Source organism: Schistocerca serialis, chromosome 2 (assembly GCF_023864345.2).
Source record: "Schistocerca serialis cubense isolate TAMUIC-IGC-003099 chromosome 2, iqSchSeri2.2, whole genome shotgun sequence".
In the NCBI taxonomy this organism is placed as follows: Eukaryota; Metazoa; Arthropoda; class Insecta; order Orthoptera; family Acrididae; genus Schistocerca; species Schistocerca serialis.
Window position 1 is genome coordinate 113212403 of NC_064639.1, and position 20931 is coordinate 113233333.

A 20931-nucleotide genomic window follows, 5' to 3' on the forward strand; every position below is an offset into this window, starting at 1 on the left:
TACCTTTCCAGCACGTTCATCCGTCACGTTCTCAGTCCGTTGAAATTTTTCAAACAGATCCTTTATTGTATCGCTTTTCGGTCCTTTGGTTACATTAAACCTCCGTTGAAAACTTCGTCTTGTTGCAACAACACTGTGTTCTAGGCGGTGGAATTCCAACACCAGAAAAATCCTCTGTTCTAAGGAATAAACCATGTTGTCTACAGCACACTTGCACGTTGTGAACAGCACACGCTTACAGCAGAAAGACGACGTACAGAATGGCGCACCCACAGACTGCGTTGTCTTCTATATCTTTCACATCACTTGCAGCGCCATCTGTTGTTGAAAACTGTAACTACTGTACTTTTGAAAGTTTGTCCGCCTGAAAATGTACTGTTGTCTCAAGCATATTGCAACAAACGGTGTATTTCTATCGCTGCTCGTTTAGTTTTTATTGCCGTTTCAAATATACCGGTCATTTTTGAAACACCCTGTAGATCCATAGCACCAGGTATTATGATATTACTCTGAGCTCCAGCAAAAATTTCATAATCATAGCTGAAGCCTGACACTCCACTGAGGACAAAAGCTGTGAAGCCCCATTTATGTGGTTTACTGGGGTTGTATTGCTTTAGTGAAGATCTGCATTTTGTTAGAATAATCTGTTCATCCACAGCTAAGAATTCCTCTTTTGGTACTCTCAACAGTCTTTCACGCAGTTGGTCTAGCAGTGGGCGAATTTTGAAAAGTTTGTCATGGTTGGGTTCACCAGCGGGAACTAGATTACTGTTATCACAGAAGTGTATGAAACGCTTTATTTCTTCCCATCGATTACAACTAATCATGTCACCCACAGCAGGATGGCCAAGATATCTGCACCAATAATGTCTTGTTGCTGGGAGCTGAATGACTGACATAAACAAGGCAGTACCAATAAATTGTTCGATTTCTCCAGCACTAACATTTACACATTTATTGGGTCGGCACTGTATCGAATACAGATTGGATTGTTCGACTATGTACTGCACTATGTCTTTAGTGAGGAAATACTGGAAATATTCCACTGGAGTGTCAAGTTCCAATACTTCCTGAGGAAGAGCAGTATTTCCGGCGAATTTCGTCTCATCATCCCCTCTAATCAAATTTCCTGGTTTCCAATGTATGGTAGGTTTCCCCACCTTAGTTGAAGGTTTTGAATCTCATTGCATTGCTGTCATCCTGTCTGCAAGAGGAATACTTTCAAGGTCACAATCATCAGTAGACCAAATCTCACTGTTGTCTTCTGTTTCTGATATCACAGTACTTTTATTTTTTGTATTGTAACTCTTAGGCCTAATATCATGATCACTGTCTGATTCCGAACAGAAAACAAGATATCAATTTTGCAAGTTTTTTCCATGGACAATGTTTCGTCATTTGACATACCAGGATCCTCACTAGCATTTCCGTCCTCTATAACTCTTATTACGGCCGAAGAGCCATAAAACTTTCTTACGTTCATTGCAGTAACAGAGCTGAAAAGAAAGAAAATGAACTGCTATATGTTAGTAGGAAAGGTTAGGTTATGTTAAATTTTTGCTCTACGCTTTCATGGCTGCATGTTGTGCCATATCCGCCACAGACCTATTTTTCAATATTATATGTATTATAATGAACAAATATATAAACTTCCCTCTTTATAACTGTCCACAGATGTCCTTTTCCCTCTGCAAATAATATAAACACTGAAATCAATCGTTTACTGTACCTGATGCAACCGTTTGAGTGACCAAACTTGGATGTAAACAGCTAGCAACACAAAGCAAAGATTCATAATACATAATTCCTTACTCTCCCAACAGATGGCATACACTACTTGCACAGCTGCTCTTGACTGTGTGCCATATCTGTCCCAACATGCAGCTTGGAAATACAGGGTTATTACAAATGATTGAAGCGATTTCACAGCTATACAATAACTTTATTATTTGAGATATTTTCACAATGCTTTGCACACACATACAAAAACTCAAAAAGTTTTTTTAGGCATTCACAAATGTTCGATATGTGCCCCTTTAGTGATTCGGCAGACATCAAGCCAATAATCAAGTTCCTCCCACACTCGGCGCAGCATGTGCCCATCAATGAGTTCGAAAGCATCGTTCATGCGAGCTCACAGTTCTGGCACGTTTCTTGGTAGAGGAGGTTTAAACACTGAATCTTTCACATAATCCCACAGAAAGAAATCGCATGGTGTTAAGTCGGGAGAGCGTGGAGGCCATGACATGAATTGCTGATCATGATCTCCACCACGACCGATCCATCGGTTTTCCAATCTCCTGTTTAAGAAATGCCGAACATCATGATGGAAGTGCGGTGGAGCACCATCCTGTTGAAAGATGAAGTCGGCGCTGTCGGTCTCTAGTTGTGGCATGAGCCAATTTTCCAGAATGTCCAGATACACGTGTCCTGTAACGTTTTTTTCGCAGAAGAAAAAGGGGCCATAAACTTTAAACCGTGAGATTGCACAAAACACGTTAACTTTTGGTGCATTGCGAATTTGCTGCACCAATGCGTGAGGATTCTCTACCACCCAGATTCGCACATTGTGCCTGTTCACTTCACCATTAAGAAAAAATGTTGCTTCATCACTGAAAACAAGTTTCGCACTGAATGCATCCTCTTCCATGAGCTGTTGCAACCGCGCCGAAAATTTAAAGCGTTTGACTTTGTCATTGGGTGTCACGGCTTGTAGCAATTGTAAACAGTAAGGCTTCTGCTTTAGCCTTTTCCGTAAGATTTTCCAAACCGTCGGCTGTGGTATGTTTAGCTCCCTGCTTGCTTTATTCGTCGACTTCCGCGGGCTACGCGTGAAACTTGCCCGCACGCGTTCAACCGTTTCTTCGCTCACTGCAGGCCGACCCGTTGATTTCCCCTTACAGAGGCATCCAGAAGCTTTTAACTGCGCATACCATCGCCGAATGGAGTTAGCAGTTGGTGGATCTTTGTTGAACTTCGTCCTGAAGTGTCGTTGCACTGTTATGACTGACTGATGTGAGTGCATTTCAAGTACGACATACGCTTTCTCGGCTCCTGTCGCCATTTTGTCTCACTGCGCTCTCGAGCGCTCTGGCGGCAGAAACCTGAAGTGCGGCTTCAGCCGAACAAAACTTTATGAGTTTTTCTACGTATCTGTAGTGTGTTGTGACCATATGTCAATGAATGGAGCAACAGTGAATTTATGAAATCGCTTCAATCATTTGTAATAGCCCTGTATATTCTCAGATATGAGATTGGCAAAGAGAAAAGTGGTATGTGCCATATCTGGCACAGTATGCGGTAAGGGGTTAAAATACAGAATGTAGGTACGTTTGAACATTTTATTTCGGTTGTTCCAATGTGATACATGTACCTTTGTGAACCTATCATTTTTGAGAACGCATGCTGTTACATGATTACATGTAAATACCACATTAATGCAATAAATGCTCAAAATGATGTCCATCAACCTCAATGCATTTGCCAATACGTGTAACGACATTCCCCTCAACAGCAAGTAGTTCCCCTTCTGTATTGTTCGCACATGCATTGACAATGCACTGACACATATTGTCAGGCATTGTCGGTGGATCACGATAGCAAATATCCTTCAACTTTCACCACAGAAATAAATCGAGCTATGTGCAGGACATCCATCATGTTGGACGTAAATCGCCATTCTGTCATGCAGGGAAACATCTTGTAGTAACATCGGTACAACATTACGTAGAAAATCAGCATACACTGCACCATTTAGATTGCCATCGATAAAATGGGGGCCAATTATCCTTCCTCCCATAATGCCGCACCATACATTAATCCGCCAAGGTCACTGATGTTCCACTTCTCGCAGCCATCGTGGATTTTCTGTTGCCCAATAGTCCATATTATGCCGGTTTACATTACCGCTGTTGGTGAATGACGCTTTGTTGCTAAATAGAACATGTGCAAAAAATCTGTCATCGTCCGATAATTTCTATTGTGCCCAGTGGCGGAACTGTACACGACGTTCAAAGTCATTGCCATGCAATTCCTGGTGCATAGAAATATGGTGCGGGTGCAATCGATCTTGATGTAGCATTCTCAACATCGACGTTTTTGAGAGTCCCGATTCTCGCTCAATTTGTCTGCTACTGATGTGCGGATTAGCTGCGACAGCAGCTAAAACACCTATTTGGGCATCATCATTTGTTGCAGGTCGTGTGGTTGATGTTTCACATGTGGCTGAACACTTCCTGTTTCCTTAAATAATGTAACTATCTGGCGAACGGTCCGGACACTTGGATGATGTCCTCAAGGATACTGAGCAGCATAAATAGCACACACCCGTTGGACATTATGATCACAATAGCCATACATCAACACGATATCGACCTTTTCCGCAATTGGTAAACGGTCCATTACAACACGGGTAATGTATCATGGAGAAAATACAGTCTGCAATGGCGGAATGTTGTGTGATACCACATACTTATATGTTTGTGACTATTACAGCGCCATCTACCACAAAGTGAAAAAAGTGATACAACTAAAACATTCAAATTTATTTACTTACTACACGAATATGTAATAAGAAATGGGGGTTCCTATTTTTTTAAAATGCAGCTGATATCTGTTTGACCTATGGCAGTGCCATCTAACAAGCCAACCATAGTGCCATTGGGTTTCCCCCTTCAAGCTAGACAAGTTTTGTTCTTTGTAGTTTTTTCGTTTGATGCTTGTTTTGTGAGATATTTGGCCCAGTCACTATCAATGCACCGCCCTGTATAAATGCCAAAATGTACTACAATAAACAAAATGTCTATAAAAGGCTGCACTGTATAACATACTTGTGGTTAGACAGACTCAATTCCTGAAATCCATCACCCATGGCCTCTGCCCTGCCAAGGAGCACCTCGGTCCTTGGTCCATGGATAAACCACGAAAAATCCGCCACGTTATGCCAACACAAACAGACGCCTGCGAGCAGATCAGTGAGGTTAGGTCCAATGGGCACAGCCTGCACGTTAGTAGGAAATGATGGGCTTCAGAATAGCAGGCCCGATCCATTAGAGATACCAGCAGAAATCGTCTGCTGTTATGGCCCTTCGCGCAAATCCACTCATGAGGCCAGGTGTTCATGAAACGAGAGCACGGTGATCAATCCATGCAAAAGATAATTTGCACAAATACTCTGAGAATCAATGCTAATGAGGATAGGTAGCAACTCACCGTATAGATGATCGTTGAGCCACCGACTGGCACATAGAAAAGACAATCACTCTCTCACAACAAAATTTTTGGCCACAGCTTTTGTCATAAAACAAGAGCACACACACACATTCACACAATCACTCGGACACAACTCATACACACATGCCTGCCATCTCTGGCCGCTGCATCAACAATCTCTGAGAATCATGTCCAAACAAATGACTCATCACACTTCCCTGCTTTTCATCAGCAGCTGCTTCGCTAGTGGAAAGAAGTGGTGACAAAGCTGAGGGGAATGGTAGGAAGAGGAGAAGCAGTAAGACTGAGGGAGTACAAAAGCAGTGCATGTTCTCAGCAGTGCCCAGCCAGTGAAGATGCATGACATCTCAGTAAACAAACCATTTCATCTATTGAGACAAAAACAAGATTTTTCCAGTGCTTTTTTTTCCAATTTCCTTTATATTTCCCCGGCACATCTGAAATTCCCTGATTTCGAGAACTTGTGGCAATCCTGCATTTATCATCCATGTTTCACTTCCATACATGGCTACAATCCATACAAATACTTTCAGAAAAGACTTTTTAACACTAGAGTCTATATTTGATATTAACAAATTTCTTTCCTCCAGAAATGCTGTTCTTATCATTGCCGGTCTACATTTTATACCCTCTCTACTTTGGTCATCATCAGTTATTTTACAGCCCAAATAACAAAATTCATATACTACTTACGTGCCTTATTTCCTAATCCAATTCCCTCAGCATCACCTGATTTAATTCAACTACAATCCATTGTCCCTTTTTTGTTGATGTTCATCTTATACCCACCTTCCACGACACTGTCCATTCCATTCAACTTCTGTTCCAAGTCCTTTTCTCTCTCTGACAGATTTACGATATCATCAGCAAACCTCAAAGTTCCCATTTCTTGTCCCTGAATTTTAATTCCTTCTCCAAATTTTTCTTTGGTTTCCTATATTGCATGCCCAATGCACAGGTTGAATAACATCGAGGATAGGGTTTTAGCCTATCTCACTCCCTCCTCAATCACTGATTCCTTTTCATGCCCCTCAACTGTTATAATTGCTGTTGGGTTTCTCTACAAGTTGTAAATAGCCTTTCACTGCCTGTATTTTACCCCTGCTACCTACAGAATTTCAAAGAGAATATTCCAGTCAACATTGTCAAAAGTTTTCTCTCAATCTACAAATGCTGTAAATTTAGGTTAGCCTTTCCTTAACCTCTCTTCTAAGGTTAAGTCCTAGGGTAAATATTGCTTCATGTCTGCACACATTTATCTGATATTCAAACTGATCTTCATCAAGGTCAGCTCTACTAGTTTTTTCCATTCTTCATAAAGAATTCATGTTAGTATTTTGAGACCATGACATATTATAGTTTGGTAATATTCACATCTGTCAGCACCTACTTTCTTTGGAATTGGAATCACTACATTCTTCTTGATGTGTGAGGGTAATTCATCTGCCTTGTATCTTTGACACCAGATGGAAGTTTTGTCATGGCCAGCTCTCCAAAGGCTACCAGTCGGTCTCGTGGAATATCGTCTATTCCCGGAGCCTTTCAGTGCTACGTCAAATTGTTCTTGCAATATCACATCTCTCATCTCCTCTTCATCTACATCCTACTCCATTTCTATAATACTGTGTGAAGTTCATCTCCCTTGTGTAGGCACTCTATATACTCCTTCCCCCTTTCAGCTTTCCCTCCTTTGCTCACGGCTGGCTTTCCGCCTGAGCTCTTGATATTCTGCTTATCTTTCCCCAAAGGCCTCTTTAATTTTCCTGTAGGCATACCTATCTTTCACTTAGTGATATATCCTATAGCTTCCATTTGTTCTCTAGCCATTTCTGCTTAGCCATTTTGCACTTCCTGTCAATATCATTTTCTAGACATTTGCATTTCCTTTTGCCTGCTTCATTTGCTGCAATTTTATATTTCCTCTTGTTATCCTTAAAAATTATTTGTGTGTGGGGGTAAAATGCTAAGTTGTACTGTGATCTGGGGTCCAGGTTCAACTGTAGGACAGCCTGTGCCTGGATGAGTAAGACAGTTCATAGATCATACGAATGCAAGGGGCATACCAGCTTCAATGGCACTATGATTAGTAAAGAACTGCAGTTTTTGAACTAATCTGTGAGTTGATAGCAGCTCTATCTTACCTTACAAAGCAAGATGGAAGTGGTAAGTCACAGGAAAAATCTTGGACAAAAAGGTGAATGAACACCATAGCTTCGATTACGAAGAACGCAACATCAAGTAATGAATGAAAATCATACACATACAACTTTGTTGAACGTTTAAAGTTCTAATATGCCAGTGGAATACTTATTGTTACAAAGAATTTGATATCTTAAATTAACTGCAGTGTGCGAAAGGAGATCATAACCCACAAAAATAATATTAGAAGAGAAACTATTTATAAATTTATATTTAGTGAAATGCATAGCAATAACACTCATATAAACAATACATAAAAACATAATTTACATATCCCACTGCTTACGTAACTACATGTCTTTTTCTGGAGTTACAGAAGGTTGTTTTTGTCATTAGAGAGGATTTGATTTCATGCATTTAGTAAAGTTCACGACACTGCTGTACTGCTTTGACCAGTGGTGACACCACTGACACTATTTTCTGAAAATGACAGTTGTGGTGACAGACTAACCTATAATGTAGCTCATCATCTAGGATAGGCTGGAACATGATCATCTGACCGATAGTTGGTGAAGTCAACAATTGTGACCTTATTCTGTTTTTATATACATAGTGCATTCTGTAGTTTCAATTCTTACTTTCCTACTGTGGTCTGATATTTTCAAATTTTAAATATGTTTAAGGGCATTAATAACAACAGTCCTCACAGGACCCCAAATTCCCACAGAGTCACAATAGTCGTTGAGTGAACCCTTGCCAACAGTATCACTTGTCAAAGCAGACAGGTTGTATCATATTCATTACTTCCTCATTTCATGTTTATCAATTAATATACGAACTGTAAGAAAATTTTAAATGAAACTTGTGAAAATTGATATTCATTAATATCCAGACACTTAAACACATTCTTTGTTTTGAATTTTTGTAAGCTATGTAGATGAGAACAAGAACTTTGCATTTTCTCAGTCCTTACACTGTAATGATGCAGTGAATGCCACAATTGGAGAATGTGTAGCAGGGAAAATTATGCTGGGAAAATTACTCACCAACTTTCTGCAAAATTTGCACAAGGGTATTTGCTGTGAACTTCGTTTGGTACATTGCCTGTGATCCACCAGCAATTCTGAACATTTCGTTTCAGCCACCTTTCAGCCTCAACACCTTTATTGACTAATTCCACCAACTCTTCATTTCTACTTGTACATTCTAATTCCGCACTTTTATGCCCCACAGAAAGTGTGCTTGTATGAGTGAATGCTTCATCCACGCTACTTACACCAGAATCATCTAGCTCTGAGAAAGAGTCCTGAAAACAAACAATCATACAAAGTTATAAACTACAAGTGAATTGAAACTTCCTCGCAAGTGAACTGTCAAACAGGCCCACTTTGGTCTGAATCCTTATTACAGCACATGCATGTGAACTTTATTTATACTATTAATGGAAGTCAAAGTAAAGGTAAAAACCTGTAGATATATTGAGAATAAGAACTATCTACATTAAGATTTGAAGCCATGCTTTTGGTTTGGAAAGATGTCCATTATTCAGGAATTAACATTTTCGAGTAACCTGCCAGTAAGCACCAAAAGTTAAGCCACAAATGAAATTCCATTTAAGAGAAGGTAGAGGGATTTATTCGTGGTCAACTATTTCTTAGTTGAAAAAACTCTTTTATATGTTATCAATGCCATGGCAGACCACCTGTCCTGTCATTATAGAAACACACTTGTATACTGTGTGTGTGTGTGTGTGTGTGTGTGTGTGTTTATTTTCATTATAATACAATAAATCCTGTATCACTGTGAAATGACCTCTGGATGAATAAATAAATAAATAAAATATTATTAACTATGCATCACACACATAAATAAACACTATGAATTTTTATCAATCAATGGTGCTTGGCTACAGTAGTTAAAAATCATTTGATGCACTTTAGTATTTGTATTAGCACCAGCAGAAGCCACCATTTGACATCCACTGCTGGATAAATGCCTCCTCTAAGACTTCAGTGGGGTTTTACCAACTTTTCCATCCATTATAATCCTTATTTATGTAACTGCCTATTAATGAATAATAATGCATTTACACGTCTGGGAACCAACCACCTATTTCTTGTGCGAAATATGTATTATATACAATGTTTCTCTAAAATGTCCTAATCCTGTGAAATCTCAATATGCTTATATGCAACACATATAACTAATCTGAACAGCTATTCCAAACACTCAAATTTAGAAAAGGAAATGTTCGATATCGAATGAATGAACTTTTGATTACTTATTGACCGACCCACTGAATTTTCCACTTGCAAAACAGCAGTATTCAATTATCACTTGTGGGAAAGCACAAAACATAAGAAAGAAGTGTTGAGACACTGCTGAAGGCCATAATAAATGAGACAGAAGCTTAATTCACACATGGAAACAATACTAGTAACTTAGGCCAATTTCATTACATATAGAAGGATTGAACACAGCTAACTCAAAAAATTATAAGAACAATAATCAGATTAATGTGCTATGTAATCCTATTTACAGTATATTTTGCAACATGGCCATGCCGATGCAGTCTAAGTCTTTGGATTCGAACTGATAGTTAGCTAGTTTCATGTTCCATAGACCATTTTGCACGATAAATCATAATGATATAGAATGAGCCATTTCACATTCACAACACAAATTAATTTGTAAATATGGCTACATGCTGAAAATTTACGAGATTTACTGATGTGGGTGAGTAATTCGTACCCACCGCCTTTTACACATTACAATAACAGAAATTCTTATATTCAAAATGTCGAGGAGAAACTTTCTCAGTTTGTTTTCATTTTTTTACTTTGTTGTGTGTCAGACATTTTACATCACTGGATAAATGTTCTAAACTTTTAGTTGCAGCACTATGCACCCCTCTTTGTGCTAAAGACAAGCTTTATGTGGAGTAATGAATGCCATTTTTCCTTCTAGTATTGAAATCGTGTAAATCATCATTCCTTTTCAAATGCAGTGGGTTTCGTACAACAAACTTCAAGAGGGAAAAAGTATATTGTGAAGCACTAGTTACAATGCCCAACTCTTTAAACAGATGTCTACACAATGATCATGGGCGAGCACCACATATTCTTACAGCATGCATTTCAGCAGTGAGGACTTGGGACATTCCATGTCAAATCAATCCAATTTTAATATAAAATTTAACTCTCACTGTCAGATGTTGATAAAACTTAGCACAGAGGTAGCCTACATACAAGCAAAGAAAAATAGCGAATGTTATTAAAATTCATTGACCATTTTGAAAATTCAGCAAGTTGAAGAGAGAGAGAGAGAGAGAGAGAGAGAGAGAGAGAGAGAGAGAGAGCAAAATTTTCCTTGAGATTTCCTATGATATACAACATAATATGGGTTTGAGACTAAAATCTTTCTTCAAATTTAAATGAAAATTTAAATTTTTAATTTAATGGAAAGCACATCTTCAAATTTTTAAAGAAGTTACATACAACACTTTGCATTATTATTAACTGATTCCCTTACTATGAGAGTGAGGCTGTCACAGGTTCACATATTCATATAATTTCAAATATACATATTTAACTTCAAAAACACACACTTGTAAAATTTATAGATATATAAGTGGAAACACATATAAATTTCTTTTAAATAAATTATATTTTTTCATAAATTTAATTGTAAAATGTTTAAAAAGTAATGACTACAATGAGTCACTATTTTATCAGAACTATTAAAAATTTAAATTTATTAATATATTTGTAATCTGACAGTGATCCAGCATACAGGGTTTGTCTAAAAAGTAATGAGACCGAGCTTGTGAATCAAAATTTATTGTAGATATCGCTACAACCACTTAATACTCTTCAATGTATGACTTTTCAGAGTCAACAACCCGCTGCATGCGAGATTTCCATGTTCCAAATGCTGCTGCGAATGCTGAGTCCGGGATGGTCTTCAAAGCCCTCGTCGTGGTGGCTTGGACCTCCTCTAGGGTCCCATGACAGTGTCCTTTAAAGGAAGTTTTTAGTTTGGGGCACAAAACCTGTCTGGTACGGCCACATAAGGACTGGAGGGGGGGCTGGGGAACCGTTGGAATCCCTTTCTTGGCCAGGTAGCTGGCCACCAAGAAGCAGGTGTGATTCGGCAGCTTCCAATCATCGGCGATGGCTGGCCTCACACGATGGACCCTGGTTTTCAGTCTCTTGGGCACTTTGCAATAGAAAGCGCCATTACGAGTGCGACTTACGGGCACAAACTCATAACGAACCATGTCCCTGAGGTCGAAAAACACGATTAGCATGGCTTTCATCTTTGATTTCCTCATGTGAGCCTTTATTGGGCGTGGGGAGGCTGCGGTGTGCCATTCGGCACTCATGCGCTTTGTCTCCGGGTCGTACTGAAACACTCTGGCTTCATCTCCAGTGATAACATTATCTAAAAATTCTGATCAGCTTCATGGCTCTGGATATTGTCTTAGCAGGTGTCCACACATGCTTGCTTTTGAACGTCTGGCAAAATCTTAGGGACCATCTTGGCATAGAACTTCCTCATTGACAGTTCTTTGGTGATGATCATGTGCATTGTCATTTTATCGAGTCTGAGGTCATCTGCTATCATGCTGACACTCATCCGACGGTCGGTGTTCAATAAAACGCACACAGGGTCGATGTTTTTGTCAGTTTTTCTGGTTGATGCATGTGTCCACTCAACGCATGATGCTGCGGGGATAAGAGCCCACAGACGACTGGCCCACCGCAAGTTTCTGACCAGACATCCCTCCACCACTTACACCCCAGGCGAGCGCTCACTGCGAAGTACAGTCGCGTCAGCAAAAAATCAGTCTCATTACTTTTTATACAAACCCTGTAATGCATACTACAAAATGCATTTGATAATAATATGGTTGAAGATATCACTTTTCAACAGTGGATTTAAGTAAACAGATGTATCTTAGAAACAATGCAGAAGACTTCACTAAAGTATACTGAATTATTTGCTGGAAAACTGACCACATTGATACTGCATGCTCTTTTTTAGCTAAGCAGCAAAGCTCTTCTGTAAACGAAGTCAAGGAGAACTTGATTAAGAACGAATATGTTGTTACATGCGACTTACCTGAGAATTAGACTTTAGTGGTCCACGATAGGGCCCAGAGTTGTTATTGGTCAAGTGATGAGAGCAGTACACCCTTTTCTAGTGTATTAAAAAGAAGAGATAGGAACTGAAGTTGCATGTGAAATTGTTTGGACAAGACCAGTATCAGCGGTGGGCATAAAATGATAACTGGATTCTTCTGTCACCCATCAGCCTAATCTCTTCATGTAACCTGAAACCTTAGAGGAATCCCCTGTTCATCTGTGCATAAGTTCCCCAGTCACACTGTAATCATCAGTAGAGACTTTAATCATCCAACAATTAAACACAAAAATTACAGTTCTGTTAGTGGTGGGCATGATAAGGCATCCTGCAAAACCTTACTAAAAGCCTTCTTTGAAAACTACCTGGAACAGATAGTTAGCAACCCCACTTATGATGGAAATATTGTCACAGAAGAAGCCGAGTAGCGCAGTCACAATAGTATAGTGGTTATGATACTGGATTGTTGCATGGAGTGTCACGAGTTCAAAACTCACCTGAACTGAAACATTTTAATTTATATATTTGGTTCAGGTACATTCTAGTAGTATCCACTAATGGCAAGCATCATTGTACTGGAATGTTCTGTTGCTGTATATATACTGTATGTGTTCTGGCCGGAGGCAGTTTGCTCCGTGCTCTTGTATGTGCAAGTGCCGAATAAACCTTCGTTAAGTGAAGTTAGTGTTCATCATTCATCTACTTATAGCTTCCTCTACATGACATTATTCTGGTGGAGATGCTGAGTATTGGTACTTGTGAAACCGCACATTATCGACGACACAGTGGCTCCCATCAGGCCACGACAGAGCTGCCGTTTACGTGGCAAGAAACCCAAGTTCGCAATTTATCGGAGACAGAAGAAGAAGAGGACGTCACGATGACAGCAACTGTGTGCCACCACATGAGACATCCTTCCGGGTTCTCTGGTGACGATGGCCAAGATCCAAACAAGTGGCTGATGGTATATGAGCCTATAGCGAAATTTAACAAATGGGATGACACCGTATGTTTGGCTAACTTATTTTTCTACTTGGAGGGCACTGCCAAGCAATGGTATGAGAACGAGGAGAAGTTCACAAGCTGGGAAGTATTCCAGGCGGAACTGTGCAAGTATTTAGGTGACACACATGGACAGAAGTGCAAGGCTGAAGATGAATTCTCCAGGAGGAACGACAGCATCCTACCTTCAAGACGTCTTGGAGCTGTGTAAAATAGTGGACCCTTGAATGAAGGAGGAAGATAAGGTTGCACATCTCATGAAGGGTGTTGCTGAGGTCATGTATCAAGCCCTACTCCTGAAGGAGGTTTCAACAGCAGATGACTTCATAAAATGGTGCCAATATATCGAGAAAAGTTTGAATGGGTTCCAAACGTCATATCGATGTCTGTGATGGAGGAAGCAACTGATTTCACAAATGTTCTTCATCAGATAGTGAGAGAGAAAGTTCAGAAGGCACTAGGATTGCATGGCGAGCAAAAAACCGAGACACTTCAAGAGGTAATAAGGGAGGAAGTGGAACAGACATTGAACCCAATCTCTCGTCCTTCACTTCCCTTTAAAACGGTAAAAATGTCAAAACCCAGGCAAAGTTACGTTCTTACAATGCCGCATGAGAAATCTGTTTGGGCACCAAAGAAGACTGTTGTCTGGAGGACCCAGGATAACCAACCAGTATGTTTCCACTGCGGACGACCAGAACATGTAGTGCGCTATTGTTGAGAAAGGCGGCGGATATTTGACGATGCCCGTGCCAGAAGACAGCAGACCAATCTTAGACGACGACAAAGATGAACAAGAAGATGTGGGTGCAGGATGACATAGGTCACCATCGCCACAAGCTAGCCCCTGGAGAGGACGCTCCCTAACACACCGATCAAGGTCTCCATTGCCATTTAGAAGCTCCAGCCAACCACAAGGCTGCCGCAACCTGGAAAACTAAAGGGTGCGACCTTCCTTGGAGGCAAGGCCAATGAAGAGAAATATCTTCCACTGTCGATCACTAGAAAAGTGGTAGGAAACTACGTTGATATCCTCATGGATGGCCGACCAGCCCACGCTCTTGTGGAATCTGGAGCATCACATTAAGTCATTTCGGAGAAGTACCATCGCCAGTTGCAGAAAACCGTATTCGTCGACAACAAAGCATCTCTGCTGAAGGTGCCTAATGGGAAATATGTAAAACCTACAGGAAGATGTGTCATTCGTGTGGATATAAGTGGCCGTACACAGCCCTTAGAATTCATCATCTTACAAGAGTGTACTCATGACGTCATTCTCGGATAGGACTTCTTGAAAACTTCTCAAGCAGTTATATATAGATTGTGGTCACTTTAAGATTATGCTAGACGAGATGAGATACTGTGGACAGGAAGATGCCCATCCGAGTGTGTGGAGGCTATGTGTGCTGGATCAAGTGATCATTCCTGCAGTCAGCGCTGGAAAGGTAGCTGTCATGTATCATGCCATGCAGCAGCCCATGGATCTTGTAGTGGGATGTAAGAGAAGCATACCACTGAAGAATAACTTGGTCATCCCAGCCTCTGTCGTCTCGTTTCAAAACTGATTCTGTGAACTGAGGATAGTTGACTGTCGCCGAGAACCGTGGACCCTTCCAAGACACATGTGCGTAGCAAACGCTGAGCCATTAATTGCAGAACAGCTAAGCGTCATAGAAACCTCCCATGCCAAGTCTGTGGGCGAAATTAACGCTACCACTATGAGACAAGATCTTCTAGCTTGACTCTCACCAGATCTCACTAAGGAACAACAGAAGAAGCTACTTGCCATTCTTCAAGAGTTCTCTGAACGCTTCAATCCACAGGTGAAGAGCAAATTAGACAAATTGATGGTGAAGCAACGGATTAGCACTGGAGACCATCAACCAATAAGCCAGAGAGCATACGGTGTGTCAGCAACGGAACGTTTAGTAATTCGCGACAAGGTAGAGAAAATGATGATGAATGACATCAATCAGCCTTCACAGAGCCCATGGTCGTGACCAGTGGTTCTCGTCGCTTTTGTGTTGATTACAGGAAGCTTAACAAGATAACTAAAAAGGACGTTCACCCTCTTCCACAACCTGACGATACACTAGATTGTCTGAAGGGGGCTAAGTTTTTCTCAACCATGGACATGTACTCGGGATACTGGCAAATCAAAGTAGATGATGCTGATTGTGAGAAAACTACATTCATCGCTCCTGAGGGCATGTACGAGTTTAAAGTAATGCCGTTTGGTTTTTGTAATCCACCAGCAACTTTTGAACAAATGATGGATAATCTTCTAAGGTCCCTGAAGTGGACGACATGTCTTTGTTATTTAGATGACATTATAGTGTTCTCAGAGACATTTGATGAACACACAAAAAGACTGACGGCCATTCTTAAGTGTCTCCAACAAGCCGGACTGAAAATTAATCCAAGAAAATGTCGCTTTGGAGCAAAAGAAATCAAAATACTTGGGCACCTTGCGTCAAACAAAGGTGTGCAGCCAGACCCAGAAAAGGTTAGAGCTATAATAGAATTTCCTGTTCCTAAAAGTATTAGAGATATGAGAAGCTTCCACAGATTGTGTCTTATTACCGTCGTTTTATCAAAGACTTTTGTATAAGCCAGGCCACTCCAAAAGTTGTTAAAAGCCGATGCTAAATTTATCAGGGATGGTGCTCAACAAGATTCTTTCAATGTGCTGCAATGTGCTGACGACTGACCCTGTACTTGGTCTGTATGATGAGAGAGCACCTACAGAACTACACACAGATGCCAGTGGGTATGGGATCGGTGCTGTTCTGCTGCTGATTTCAGATGGAAAAGAGAAGGTTATAGCCCATGCTTCTAGGACACTTACAAAAGCTGAGAGAAACTTTTTTTTTTTTTTTTTTTTTGTGGTTTTAGGGCGCTCAACTTCAATGGTCATTAGCACCCAGACTACGTTAGGAATGCACCGCGAGGCACAAGTTTAAAACAGCAACTAAAAGGGAAAACACGATAAAAGATTGACAGGCATAGGATTAAAAAAAAACAGCATAATCAAATGTCCTTAGACAGGTTTGTCAAGTTGACAAAACAAAGAACGCGAGCAGCTGCTCCTGGGTCATTCGCTAAAATGGCATCTAGAGTACATGGCAGGCCAGGATCAAGACGCAGTGTATTAAAATCCGGACAGGACGTTAAAATGTGGCGGACCGTCAGCAATTGCCCACATGGGCAGAACGGCGCCGGCGCAGCCATCAGCAGATGGCGATGGCTGAACCGGCAGTGTCCAATTCGTAACCGGGCCAAAACTACCTCCTCCCGCCGAGAAGGGCGTGAGGAGGACGTCCAAGCCGCGGGAAGAGGTTTCAAGGCCCGAAGCTTGTTGTCTGTAAGTGCAGCCCAATCGGCATGCCACAGCGATAAAATGCGCCGACAAATGACCCTACTACAATCTGATGAAGGGACACAACAAGCTGTCCGAGGCTAGAGGACCGCAGCCTAGGCCGCGGCATCTGCAGCTTCGTTCCCAGGGATACTGACATGGCCAGGAACCCACATAAAGCTAACTGGAGAACCGTCGTCCACCAGCTGCTGAAGAGAGCGTTGGATCCGGTGCATGAAAGGGTGAACCGGATACGGATCACTGAGGCTTTGGATGGCACTCAGGGAATCGGAGCAGATGACATAAGCAGAATGTCGGTGGCGGCAGATGTAAAGAACAGCCTGGTAGAGGGCAAAGAGCTCAGCTGTGAAGACCGAACAATGGCCATGGGGCTGATATTTGAAACTTTGGCCCCGACAATAAAAGAACACCCGACCCCGTCATTGGTCTTAGAGCCATCTGTATAAACGAAGTTCGACAAAACGGGAGTGGTATACCGAACTGGGGGTAACCTCCTTTGGGAGCAAGCTGAGGTCAAGGTGAACGCGAACCTGAGCCTGGAGCTAAGGTGGCGTGTGGCTCTCGCCCACTCTAAAGGTTACAGGGAGTGAAAAATCAAGGTGTTGAAGGAGGCGACGAAAGCGAACTCCAGGGGGTAGCAGGGCAGAGACATATAACCCGTATTGACGGTCGAGAGAGTCATCAAAAAAGGAACGATAAGACGGGTGGTCGGGCATTGACAGTAGCCGACAGGCATACCGACAAAGCAGTATATCGCGGCGGTAGGTGAGTGGCAATTCAGCGGCTTCAGCATGAAGAATCTCGACAGGACTAGTATAAAACGCTTCGATCGCAAGACGTAAACCCCGATGGTGTATGGAGTTGAGGCGGCGTAAGATGGACGGCCGTGCAGAGGAGTATACGAAGCTCCCATAATCCAGCTTGGAGCGGACGATCGACCGATACAGGCGAAGTAGGGACGGTTCGATCCGCTCCCCACGACATACCACTGAGAACACGGAGGACATTTAGAGAAAGGCTACAACGGGCAGCCAAATAAGACACATGTGGAGACCAGCTAAGTGTCCTGTCAAATGTAAGACCTAAAAATTTTGTTGTCTCCACGAATGGGAGAGCAACGGGACCGAGTCGTAAGGATGGTGGGAGAAACTCTTTGTAGCTCCAGAAGTTAATACAGACCGTCTGCTCGGCAGAAAAACGGAAGCCATTGGCGACACTCCAGGAGTAAAGATGGTCAAGAGAACGCTGAAGACAGCGCTCCAGGAAACATGTACGCTGCGCGCTGCAATAGATGGTAAAATCGTCCACGAAAAGGGAGCCTGATACATCAGCTGGGAGGCAATCCATTATTGGATTGATCGCTATGGCAAAGAGTGCGACGCTCAAAACTGAGCCCTGTGGTACCCCATTCTCCTGGCAAAAGGTGTCTGACAGCACAGAACCCACACATACCCTGAACTGTCAATCCATTAAAAAGGAACGAATAAAAAGAGGGAGGCGACAGCGAAGGCCCCATGTATGCATGGTGCGGAGAATGCCCGCCCTCCAACAGGTGTTATAAGCCTTCTCCAAATCAAAGAACACAGCCGCGGTCGGGCGCTTCCGCAAGAAGTTATTCATAATGAAGGTCGACAAGGTAACCAGATGGTCAACAGCAGAGCGTCGCCAACGAAAACCACATTGTACATTGGTAAGTAGGCGTCGAGATTCGAGCAGCCAAACCAAACGAGAGTTAACCATTCGCTCCATCACCTTACGGACACGGCTGGTAAGCGAGATGGGTCGATAACTGGAAGGCAAGTGCTTGTCCTTCCCCGGCTTAGGAATCGGTACAACAATAGACTCGCGCCAGCATGCGGGAACATGTCCCTCAATCCAGATGCGATTATAAGTACGAAGAAGGAAACCTTTACCTGCAGGAGAAAGGTTCTTCAACATCTGAATACGAATAAAATCATGCCCTGGAGCGGAGGACCATGACCGGGCAAGTGCATTTTCCAGTTCCCGCATGGTGAAAGGGGCATTATAACTTTCACGATTCGAGGAGCGGAAGTTAGGTGGCCTAGCCTCCTCTGCCTGTTTGCGGGGGAGGAAGGCAGGGTGGTAATGAGCGGAGCTCGAAACCTCTGTGAAAAAGCAGCCGAAGGCATTGGAGACACCCTCAGGGGCCACAAGGACGTCATTCGCAACCGTCAAGCCAGAAACTGGTGAGTGGACCTTAGTGCCAGATAGCCGGCGCAGGCTACCCCAGACAACAGAAGAAGGAGTAAAACTATTGAAGGTGCTTGTGAAAGCAGCCCAGCTGGCTTTCTTTAATAATACGACGGCACTACGCACGTAATCATTTATAATTGATACAATTCGCAACTGTAGGGTGGCATTTAAAGGTGCGTAAAGCACGTCGACGAGCACGTAAAGCGTCTCTACATGCTGCGGTCCATCAGGGGACCGGTACGCGACGCGGAGAAGAAGTAGTGTGAGGGATTGAATATTCAGCAGCAGTGAGAATGACTTCCGTGAGGTGTGCGACCTGACTATCGCAGCTTGTGAAGGTTTGATCCTGAAAGGTCGCCCTGGAAGAGAAGAGCCCCCAGTCTGCTTTGGAGATGTTCCAACTAGTTGAGCACGGAGAGGGGGTATGATGCAGGAGATGGATAACACACGGGAAGTGGTCGCTCGAATATGTATCAGAAAGTGCATACCACTCAAACCGGCGTGCAAGTTGGGTAGTACATATAGAGAGGACTAAATGGGAATAGGTGTGAGATGTGTCCGAAAGAAAAGTAGGGGCGCCAGTATTGAGGCAGACAAGATTGAGCTGGTTGAAAAGGTCTGCTAACAGGGAGCCCCTCGGGCAGGATGCTGGAGAGCCCCAAAGGGGATGGTGGGCATTGAAGTCTCCAGTTAACAAAAATGGTGCAGGTAGCTGAGCAATAATTTGCATCATGTCCGCCCTGGTAACGGCAGACGACGATGGAGTGTAAACGGTACAAATGGAAAATGTAAAAGTGGGGAGAGTAATTCGGATGGCAACTGCCTGCAGGCCGGTGTGCAATGTGATGGGATCGTAGTAAATATCATCCCGGACCAGCAACATAACCCCTCCATGAGCCGGAATACCTACCACAGGAGGTAGGTCAAAACGCACAGAGGTGTAGTGTGCCAAGACAATTTGATCGCATGGGCATAGCTCCGTTTCCTGGAGGGCTACGACGAGCAGACGGTGCAAGCGGAGCAGCAACTTCAAATCCTCTCGGTTGGAGCGAATGCTGAAAATATTCCAGTGAATAAGTGCCATCGTGAGAAGAATAGGAAGATGAAAGAAGGGGTCACCTCGAAGGCCGCTGAGGGCCTGGCTTCGAGCGAGCGCTGCCGTCGCTATCAGTAGGCGGACAGTCATCGTCCATTGGTTCTATAGGTTCATCGGCCATCTTGTTAAGATGGCCAGGAGGGGGAGCTTCCTCCGCAGGTGAACGGCCAGATGTTCAGCTACCAGCGGTGCGGCCAGGCGAAACGGATGACGGCCTGGGGCGGCAACCGCTGGGTGGCGCAGGAGAAGAAATGCGTCGTGGCGGAAAAGGAGAACTGTGCTTCCTATGAGCCTTCTTGGAAGGTTGTTTAGTGGAAGTACTGGTTGACAGCTGGGAGTTTGACGCACGTAGGAAGTCTGCACGGGACTGTTCCTTCTTGAAGGCCCATGCATCTGACTTCTGGGTCTTCGTCTTGGCAGAAGCTAATGAAGGTGCTTGTGTCTGAGGGGTGACGGGAGGAAGAGTAGACATCGACCGCGCGATCTTAGCACTGGCCAAACGGACGACCATGGTGCTGATTGTCAGATCGCATGTCTGCGTCGCCACCTCCCTGGTAGTCCGAGGAGAGGCGAGGACAGTACTGTATTTCCACGCTGGGAGCAGCGTGGGCTTCCTACTAGCAAATAGCTTGTGAGCAGCCGAGGTGGACACTTTCTCTTTGACCCGAATTTCTTGGATACAGCGTTCTTCCTTGTAGATGCGACAGTCGCGGGAGGACGCTGC

The 20931-nt window shown here is 42.9% G+C and overlaps 1 protein-coding gene across 1 annotated transcript in view; it reads right to left on the reverse strand.

The window, feature by feature from the left end:
• Positions 1–20931, reverse strand: part of LOC126456792 (gamma-tubulin complex component 5) — a 158639-nt gene that overhangs the window by 125523 nt on the left and 12185 nt on the right. The window contains exon 4 of the mRNA XM_050092581.1: positions 8418–8677. Coding sequence (XP_049948538.1) covers positions 8418–8677 — 260 coding nt within the window. The remainder of the gene's footprint in view (positions 1–8417; positions 8678–20931) is intronic.